Source organism: Nansenia antarctica (genome assembly GCF_963989245.1).
Source record: "Nansenia antarctica genome assembly, chromosome: 19".
NCBI classification, from domain to species: Eukaryota; Metazoa; Chordata; class Actinopteri; order Argentiniformes; family Microstomatidae; genus Nansenia; species Nansenia antarctica.
Genome location: NC_137692.1, coordinates 21,456,254 through 21,466,367, shown reverse-complemented (window position 1 = coordinate 21,466,367; position 10,114 = coordinate 21,456,254). Strand labels below are relative to the sequence as shown.

The 10,114-nt window shown below is 44.1% G+C and overlaps 1 protein-coding gene across 1 annotated transcript in view; it reads right to left on the bottom strand.

Moving 5' to 3' along the window:
- Positions 1–250: 250 nt before the first annotated feature.
- The window catches only part of mtnr1ba (melatonin receptor type 1Ba), a gene marked incomplete at both ends in the record, with an annotated part of 38,405 nt that continues 28,541 nt past the window's right edge, over positions 251–10,114 (bottom strand). The window contains 2 exons of the mRNA XM_080549175.1: positions 251–1,000; positions 1,303–1,421. Coding sequence (XP_080405301.1) covers positions 251–1,000; positions 1,303–1,421 — 869 coding nt within the window. The remainder of the gene's footprint in view (positions 1,001–1,302; positions 1,422–10,114) is intronic.

The following is a 10,114-nucleotide window of genomic DNA, read 5'->3' as shown; positions in this document are numbered from 1 at the left end:
AAAAACACTCAGTTATCATCAGTCACCTTCTATCATCTTTTTTTTGTGTGTCCCTCTCTCTTAAAATCCACATCATATCGAGAGTTCAATGAGGTTCAATGAGGTACAGCAGGACTGTAGAACTGTGCAGCCAGTCAGTCAGTCAGTCTGTCAGTCAGTCAGTCAGTCAGTTAGATACAGTACACAAATGGCACTCCATGAAAAGAAGGAAGGGGAAACCTGGGAGGGGGGAGAGGGGAGGTGGGGAGCATCACAAAGTCTCCGCCTTCACTTGCTCATTGTTATTAAGCCCTGACAAGGGCCTCCTTTTTACGCCCTCTGTCCCACCGCGCGAAGTCTCGGTGAAGAACAGCCGCGGCGTCCACACCGACATGACGATCAGTTTGTACTCCTTGCGGAAGTTCTGGTTGAGCAGGCCGTAGATGATGGCGTTAAGGCAACTGTTGAAGTACGCCATGAAGTAGCTGACCACGAAGAGCCACTCGGGGATGCGGGGCGCCACCGCCTGCGGGTCGATGGCCACCGCCAGCCCGATGAAGTTGAGCGGCGCCCAGCAGATGGCGAAGAGCACGAACACCACGAACATGGTGATGAAGTTCCGCATGTCGCTGGGCTTGATGCGCGGCCGCGTCTCCGACTTGACCTTCCGCCGCACCCGGATGACCAGGATCCAGATGCGCAGGTAGCAGAACGTCACCACGGCGATGGGCACGAAGAAGTGGACGACCACCACGGTGATGGTGTAGGAGGCGCTGACGGCCTGGGCGAAGGTGCAGGAGTAGACGCGCGGGTCGTACTGCAGGGAGCCCACGAAGAAGTTGGGCACGATGGCCACCACGGTGAGGGCCCAGATGAGCGCCACCAGGAGCAGGGTGTTGCGCCAGCTGTAGAGTTTGTCGTAGGCGAAGCTGTGGCAGATGTAGCAGTAGCGGTTGATGGCGATGCCGGTGATGTTGAAGATGGAGCCGATGACACTCAGGCCCATCAGGAAACCGCTCACCTGGAGAGAGAGAGAGAGAGAGAGAGAGAGAGAGAGAGAGAGAGAGAGAGAGAGAGAGAGAGAGAGAGAGAGAGAGAGAGAGAGAGAGAGAGAGAGAGAGAGAGAGAGAGAGAGAGAGAGAGAGAGAGAGAGAGAGAGAGAGAGAGAGAGAGAGAGAGAGAGAGAGAGAGAGAGAGAGAGAGAGACAAGAAAATAGATAAATAGACAGGCATGATACGTGTGGATTGATGGATGGAGGTGTACAGGTGTACAGGTTTACCAGAGAGATGGGAAGAACTGACAACGACAGACAGTGCTCTCACCTTACACTGGGTTTCACCCAGTGACCAGCCATCATGGAAGATGGCATACAGAACCAGGGGGTAGGGATAGAAGGCCACCACCAAGTCAGCAAAGGCAAGGCTCACCACGAACACGTTACCTAGTGAAGAGAAAGAGATAAAGGAGGAACTGATTGTAAACGTTACAACACACTGAGCTCTATTTTAATGGCGTAAAAAAACAGTCTTAGTACAAAGGTAGGGGCTGGCAGGGGTGCTGGCTGGAAGTGAAGCCCACTGTGTGGGGTGATGGATGCCATGTACATTTCAAGCCTGCAAACTGCGACACTTTAAATGAATGTGCAATAACACTATGTGCAATATGACAACCCTAGTCGTCTATCTGTACAGTATAGTATAGTGGATAGTGTACATAGCCTTTATTTATGTAAACCAGCTCCTTTCCCTTATTGTGTTTTTTTTTCTTTTTTTTCTTTCCTAGCACCAGGGGAGCCACCCCTCCCAAATGTCGTTGTTTGGTACCTGTACTATAGCAATGACAATAAAGACCATTCATTCATTCATTCATTCATTAATTCATATGTATGCCCCCCCCACTTTGTGCATCAATCAGAGTCACAGTTACCCACCTATAAAGTAACCATGCTATCTTTACCTTAACACATTTAATAACTTTTTCATGGCAATACACATTTCATTCTTTTTGGCAATGCATTGTCATAGATGCTACTATGCCCACCATACAAGTACATCAAGATTATCGTCAGTGGTGGACTCAGGCTGTTTGAAGGGCAGGGGGGGCGAAAAGGAAAAAAGGGCACCTACTGCACAACATGGGACCCCATCAGTGCACATGGTCAAGTTTAGACCATTGGAAGGGCAGCCAATAGGGCACATCCTCTAATGTTGCCACTCAAAAGGGCACTTTAGTGTGACGTTTTTCAACTGTGGGGGCACATGGTCAAGTTTAGACCATCGGAGGGGCACCAATAGGGCACATCCTCTAATTTTCGCCACTCAAAAGGGCACTTAAGCGAGATGTTTTTCAACCGTGGGGGGCACCAGGAGGGGCGGTCGCTCCCCCTGCCCGCCCCTGAGTCCGCCAGTGATTATAGGTGAACCTCTGGTCTCTATAGAGTGACTTCAAGACATGAACGGAATGATATCCTCAGACCAGCCATTTCCTCTCCTGAACGTTCCACTGTGACACGCCAAAGCTCCGGTGTATTTCTTAGTTACCAGTGTTACCTTAGTTACCAGCGGGGAAGATCGATCAAGTAACTCAATTACTGAAGCTGAAACGGGTGAGTTGATCAATCCGATCAGGTTATCCACACAACAGCTATCCAGATATCGGATTATGTCAAAACTCATCAAGTTTCTTTAGACCACTTACCGGTATATAGCATTTACATTTAAATTGCAGTGCATGGGTTCAAAGCTCTCCTCCCTGTACATTAGACGAACCAGGGCAATTGCTGTACATGGCACCACCATTCTGTCTGCATCTGAATTACTGTCTCGTACTGTTTATTTATTTATCCCAGGTATTACACGATAACCTCTCTATACCACTTAAATAGACTAAATAGACTTAAGGAAATAAGGGTTAGGGTTATATCTATGTGATTAAAAATATGACATTTTATGCAACTCAACATTTATCTGCCCACACCACTTTGTCTCAATCTCTCTCTACCTTCTGCTCGCCTTTTTCTTTCTGTCTTTGTCATAATTGTTCTCCTTCTCACCCTCTCCTGGCAATTATAAAGATAGAGGCGGTTGCTAAACAATGTTTACTATTATCCTCAATGTTTATTGTGTTTTTCAATACTTGGATGCTTCTATCCTCCTGGGCTTATACACAAGGCCTTACACACACCACCGCACAGCGCACACTCAGGCAGAACAAGCCAGTTCCAGACACCATAGTCTACAGGAGATTGTCAGTAACAGACACCGTAGTCTACAGAACATTGGCAGCGACAGACACCATAGTCTACAGAAGATTGGCAGCGACAGACACCATAGTCTACAGAAGATTGACAGCGACAGACACCATAGTCTACAGAAGATTGGCAGCGACAGACACCATAGTCTACAGAAGATTGGCAGTGACAGACACCATAGTCTACAGAAGATTGGCAGCTACAGACACCGTAGTCTACAGAAGATTGGGTAGTAGTTTAAACAAACCAAATCAGAAAACCCTCCCTCAGACCCCTGGTTATTGCAGCTGCACTGTTAGGAAATCTTGAGGAAATGAAGAGGGTAAAGAAGGGGGGATGAGGGGGAGGACAACGAACGCACTCTCATTATCATTGCGATCCACTTGCATACTGATGTGATGTGCAGTGCGCTGCTGTGGGCCTTCTCTTCTTTTAAGTCCCTCTCGCCACAGTAAGCACAAACGGGGCCAAGGCGATGTATGCGCAGTCTGAGCACAGCTCCCTCTGGGACTGACACGCACATATGAACACAGGTACGTCGACACACACACACACACACACACACACACACACACACACGCACACATACACACACACACACACACACACACAGGGTTTTAATTCTATTTCTGTTCTTTATTGTTGTGTGTGGACGGTTCTTCTTGGTTCTGTGTTTTGGGATGCTCACTGAAAATGGAGGCCGTGAGCATTGCTGACTTTTATTTTTAGGAAGAGTAGCTGATGTATATATATATATGTATGTTACGGTACATGTGGGAATACAGTACATGTGGGAAAACTAGGGTTAGGGTTAGGTGCTAGGGTTAGGGTTAGGGTTAGGATTAGGGTTAAGGTTAGACATGCCAGCATGTACCAAGTCGACGTAGCACCTAACCCTAACCCTAGTTTTCCCACATGTACCGTATTCCCACATGTACCGTAACATATATATATATTTATATAGCACAATGACTGCCAAAGGGCCCAGGCCTGAGCATAGATGACTTTTTCCTGCTATGACTAGCGGACAGTCGATTTACTTACTTGTAAGTAAAATGTATTCATTGTAAGTCGCTTTGGAATACGGCGTCTGCTAAATGGCAATTTAAATGTCATTATTTATTCATGGACAACCAACTGCCAACAGCGTCCCCTGTGTTCCACTGACAATCTCCTGCTTTCTTGTTCCCCTGCCCACTTGTGTTTTTACAAAGGTATCCGTAGAGATTTGCATTCCCATCCTAACTTCCTCATTCATCTATCATTTATTGTAAGTGGCCTGGCTCAGGACAGCCCTGACTGCCAAACCCTGTGGTCCTGCAGCAGTCTCCCATCCCTTTGGCACTGTCTGGCACTGTACTTCGGTGGCCATCTCTGTCCATGTTGATTTCTCCCCCCGGCTGGAGCTTTGATTGCCATTCATTTCTGTCTGCCACCTGTTCCTGGTGCTAGCACAGTGCTAGCAAAGGCCAAAGCAGCCACTCTCATCCTCATAGTCAAAGTGGAGACTGGCCAACTTCTCCCTGCTGTATTACATGAGTATTAAGATGAAAACACATCATGATGATACAAGATTGAGCCATAACCATAGTGATGTTGTTGGGTCTCAGATCCTTCCTCAGCCTTGTCGTCGTTGTCTCATTTTATTGAGTGCTCCTGAGTTGATTGGACTAAAACAACTGAATTTGTATTTAAAGCCTTAAGCACATTCCTCCGCACACATTTTTTTGTGGTAGAATGTAAATCTTTTATGTTGGTCATCGACAAAAGTTGAAGTGTTATCCACACACACATGCTTGCATGTATGCGCGAGCACACACACACACACACACACACACCATACCGAGAGAGGGCATTTCAAGGTCGGTCAACCTAAAACTGCAGTGCTCACTTGAAAGGGGAAAAACATTTTTACAATGTTCATTAAAAAGCGCTTTAAAGCTCTTAACCGTCTTTTATTTCACAGTCAGAAAGTGAGTAACAGCTGATGAAAATAAAACGTGTTTTCAAAGTCATTGTTAGAACTGTAATGGTATTATTAAGTACTCATACTCAAAACAAACTACATCACCTCAGTGTTGAAGGAAATTACATCAAGCTTTCATAATGAGGGAGGAGGGGGGGGGTGTTCTTGTGTTCTGGATGAGGCAGGGCATGTCATTACTGCTCATTTGGCAATTTGAACAATTCTCTGCATTCATACATTTCCCAATTAGCTAATGAGCCAATTACACCCATGAACATCCTCGGAGCCCTCTCTAAGTGATTGATAGGAGTGTTGGTGGACGTGCTAATGTGCTCTGTACAAATAGTGTGCACGTTTTTTTTGGGCTCTTCTCTGGATTGATCAAATAACCATAGCACTTGGGGAAGTGCTAAGTGAGTTGATCATTAGGAGGGTCAGTGAGAGGACCGCTATATATTCTGTAGTCGCCCCCACCGAGTCAGAACAAGAGAGCTGTGAGAGTTTCACATCGAGGAAGACAGAGGCGTCTCGTGCGGGAGTCAAAAGCCTGGTTCGGCAGGTAACATTAGAAATATTATCAAATGCAAAGGCATGATGACATTAGGTAACACCTATGTTACCGTGATAGGTAACACCTTATGTCTTACATCGGTAGATGAGCTGACATCAAATAGGTGCCCATCTCCCGCTCCTAAACCTTATGTCTGTTGCTGATGATGTTTGTAAGAGAAAAAAAACCATACATTTTATGTACCCACCCAAATGCTATTCATCCAGCCCACCCGCCCAAATACTATAGCCCAATCGTGAGCTTAGAATTATAAGGTTCTAGCTCCGTTTAAGGCTGTTCAGAGATATTGAGCGTCAACGTTTTTACATTCCATTATGTTTTGTGAGATGGAACCTTTGTATTTTATGAATTACTAACTCAAAAATGTCAACATTTGAAAAATAACACCACACAGGCATTAATAAACACCTGATGGATCAGATTATGTAAAAAACTAAATTTTTACAAAAATGGAGATAGAACCTTATAATTCTAACCTCACGCAATGTCATCAAAAGTAGCCCAATTGGGCAGAAAACCGCTGAACACCTTGAGGTTTGTGTGGATATGCTGAGATCATAGTTCAGAATAACATTCTATACATGACATGGAAATGCTAATAAAATATCTGAAAACACTTCACAGTGCCTCAACAACTTGTCAATAACATGTGCAAAAGAAGTGTGTTGCTAATGGTAACAGAGCATTAGTTATACAGGTCTTTGGGAGTGGTTCTGTTGGGGTTTTATATCATGTTATACTGAGAAATGTAAGTCTCTCTACAGTTTGGCGAATCTAGCAGCACTCAAGGAAGGCCCATTTCCTTCCTGTAAGGGACGGGCCAAGATCTGTGGCGCAGTGAATAATTCTGACTATGGACAGGGCCCATAACTTATGTAAGCACATATTTCTACAATATGATTGGTTCCCAAGAATGGTGACCTCATGACCAAGGACAGGTCTATAAATATGAGTCGCACCCATCGTTGGGGGCTGCTTCTTGCTTTGGGCCATTGCTTCTTGCTTATTGGTCTGCTCATTTCTCTCTGCGCTCATGTAACTTGGCTTAATAACAGGCCTCTTTGGAGACAATTGATCTAAGCTCTTTGTGCTTTGTAAGTTCTACTAAATCTATTAAGAATCAATTATATCCACAACAGTTCTCTTCAAACCTCTCCAGGTGTCCCGAAAGCAAATGCAAAGAGCATTATAAAATCAATCACATCTATCAATCCACCCAACTGTAGATGATCAAAGAACAACAACAACAACAACAACAACAACACCAACACAGACATCAACTATATACAATAAAGCACAGTAATATGAACAATAATCACCGTTACACCTTCTGGTTGGAAGTCTGGCTCATTGGCTACAAGCAATCTGTTCTTTAATAAGAGAATCACTCTACAGGTGTAATGACCAATATGGCAAGGGGGAAAATGATGTGCAATAATTGTTCAAATGATGGGTTTCAGTAAGTGTTAAAGACACATTGCTGAAGCTAAGCAAGAAAGGGAAAAATGGTCTAACAGCTAATTCATCTGAGAATGACATTCTTGATTATTGGCAAACAATTGGGATTCATAAAAGCAAATCAGGGAGCAAGCACATTTTGCATGTCTTTGTGTGAAAAACTCCATCCATCCATTTGTTAGTAAAAGACTTGATTACTGTAAAGGTCTACTAACAGGCCTATCTAAGGGGCTAATTGCAGCTCTTCCAAAATGCCGCTGCTTGGGTCCTAACAAAAACACATTACACCAATTCTGATATCTCTACACTGGCTACCAGTCTCTCAGGGAATTTAATTCGCAAGATGTCAGGAAGTATTTACATAAGAATCTCACCCAGGCAGGAGAGGAACTTGATGTATCAGGATTACTAATAAGTGTGAGAGCCTCGACGGACAGCATTTAGTGCACTCGACACATTACTAATAAGTGAAAGAGCCTCTAAGGAGAATATTCAGAGACTAAAACTACAATTAGATAACTTAGGTTATGATAATGAGCTTAGTTGGGAAGAGAAAAGATGCTGAAATGACTGCTTCATTGGAAAGTAAAGGTTAAGCATTTAAAGCAGTACAGTGAGTCGCTAGAGTGTACCCTTTCCAATACTGACAGTGGTATTATCTTAGATTCGAGACCCTGGTGCTTGCCTATCGGACAGCAAAGGGAACAGGCCCCTCCCTAAATGCAACCAATGGTCAGCCGCAAAAACTCCTGCCCAATCACTTCTTCCACCTCAACTGGCTACCTCTATGAGGATGCAACAGTTGCGCTATTTCGGTCACAGCTTTTGACTGTCCTTCCCACTGCTGTCAGGACTGCAGAGTCACTACCCATCTTCCGCCCTAGACTGAAGACCTCCATCTCTTCAGGCTAGATCTTGACTGACCTCTTCATCCCCACTACTCCCACGTACTGTTTCTAATAAAAAAAAGTAAATAATAAAAAGAATCCTAGCATTGTGACTGCCAATTGCCCCTGGTCCTAGCATAGAATAGTTTTTCTTATGATGACTGATGTATAGATGATTCACTTACTTTAGACTTCCTGGTGGTGAAGGTATGCAGCCTCACCTCATCCACACTGACTCTCAACACAGCATGACGTTAGAATTATTAGAAGGTTCTATCTCCATTTTTGTCAAAATTGAGTTTTTTACACAATCTGATCCATTAGGTGTTTATTAATGCCTGTGTGGTGTTATTTTTAAAATGTTGACATTTTTGAGTTAGTAATTCATCAAATACTAAAGTTCCATCTCACAAAACATAATGGAATGTAAAAACTTTGACGCTCAATATCTCTGAACTGCCCTAAACGGAGATAGAACCTTATCATTCTAAACGGAGATAGAACCGTATCATTCTAAGCTCACGACAGAGGCTCACCAGGGCTGTGTGCTCAGCCTTCTACTGTACTCCTTCTTCACCCATGACTGCATGGCCACGCACAGCTCCCAACTCCATCATACATTTCGCTGATGTCACCACCGTGTAGAGTCTACAGGGATGAGGTACATGGTCTTGGTAGACTGGTGCCAAAACAACAACATCATCTCCCTGAACATCAGCAAAACCAAGGAGCTGATCATGGACTTCAGGAGGAAGAAGGGAGGGCTGCAGTGGAGAGAGTCAGCGGTTTCGAGTTCCTTGGTGTCCACATCCCAGAGGACTTAACCTTGTCACACTACTGTACATCCACGCTGAGATCACGATGGCGCGCCAGTGCCTATTTTTCCTCAGGTGGCTGAGGAAATTTGATATCGACCCCCCAGACACAGAGTATCATGACAGGCTGTATTGCCGCCCTCGACCATAAGGCTCTTCAGAGGGTGGTGAAAACGGCCCGGTAGTACCCAGTATCACAGGCCGACAGCTATCAGCCACTACTAGCCAAGAAGAAGGCTGCATGGGAAGATCATCAGGGATCCCAGCCACCTCAGCCACGCCAAGTTCTCTCTGTTACCTTCTGGCAAACGTTACTGGAGCATCCAAACCCAGACCAACAATCTCTAGCATAAGGCGGCTCAACTAACCACTAATCCCTTGAACTCGAGCTCCCCCTTTGATCAGAACGTTTGATCTTGTGACGTTAGAATTATAAGGTTCTTTCTCCATTTTTGTCAAAATTGAGTTTTTTACATAATCTGATCCATTAGGTGTTTATTAATGCCTGTGTGGTGTTATTTTTTGTTAGTAATTAATAAAATACAAAGGTTCCATCTCACAAAACATAATGGAATGTAAAAACTTTGACGCTCAATATCTCTGAACTACCCTAAACGGAGATAGAACCTTATCATTCTAAACGGAGATAGAACCTTATCATTCTAAGCTCACAATCTGATATTAGTGCACACTGATATTATTGCACTAGTATTATTGTCAATCTATTGTCACTTTTTGTCACTTTCTATGTGAAATAAGGGACAAATAAAAATTGGTTTGATTCAGTTGGTAGGAGATGGCACTAGCAAGGTTATGGGTTTCATTCCTGCTGGGAGCATATACAAAATGTTTTCCTTTAAGTCGCTTCGTATCAAAAAGCATCTGTTAAATGGCATATAAGAATGTATAGAGATATACCGTATTAGACATTCATGAACAGGGACATCTTCCCATCTGAGCTAGTCTCACTGTCTCCACTTTTCACTGTATGAAAAAGTACAATGTATGTTGTAAATGTACTGTGTTGTTAGCATTTTATTTTACCAAAAAACAGTGGAACACTATTCGGTTGTTAAGTCTGACGTCAAAAGTGACGTTTAGCCATTTCCGGGTCCAAACCAGAAATTCCCCGCACCAGAGTACCAGTGAACTACAGCGGTAGAATGACCGTTCAATCGTTTTTTAGA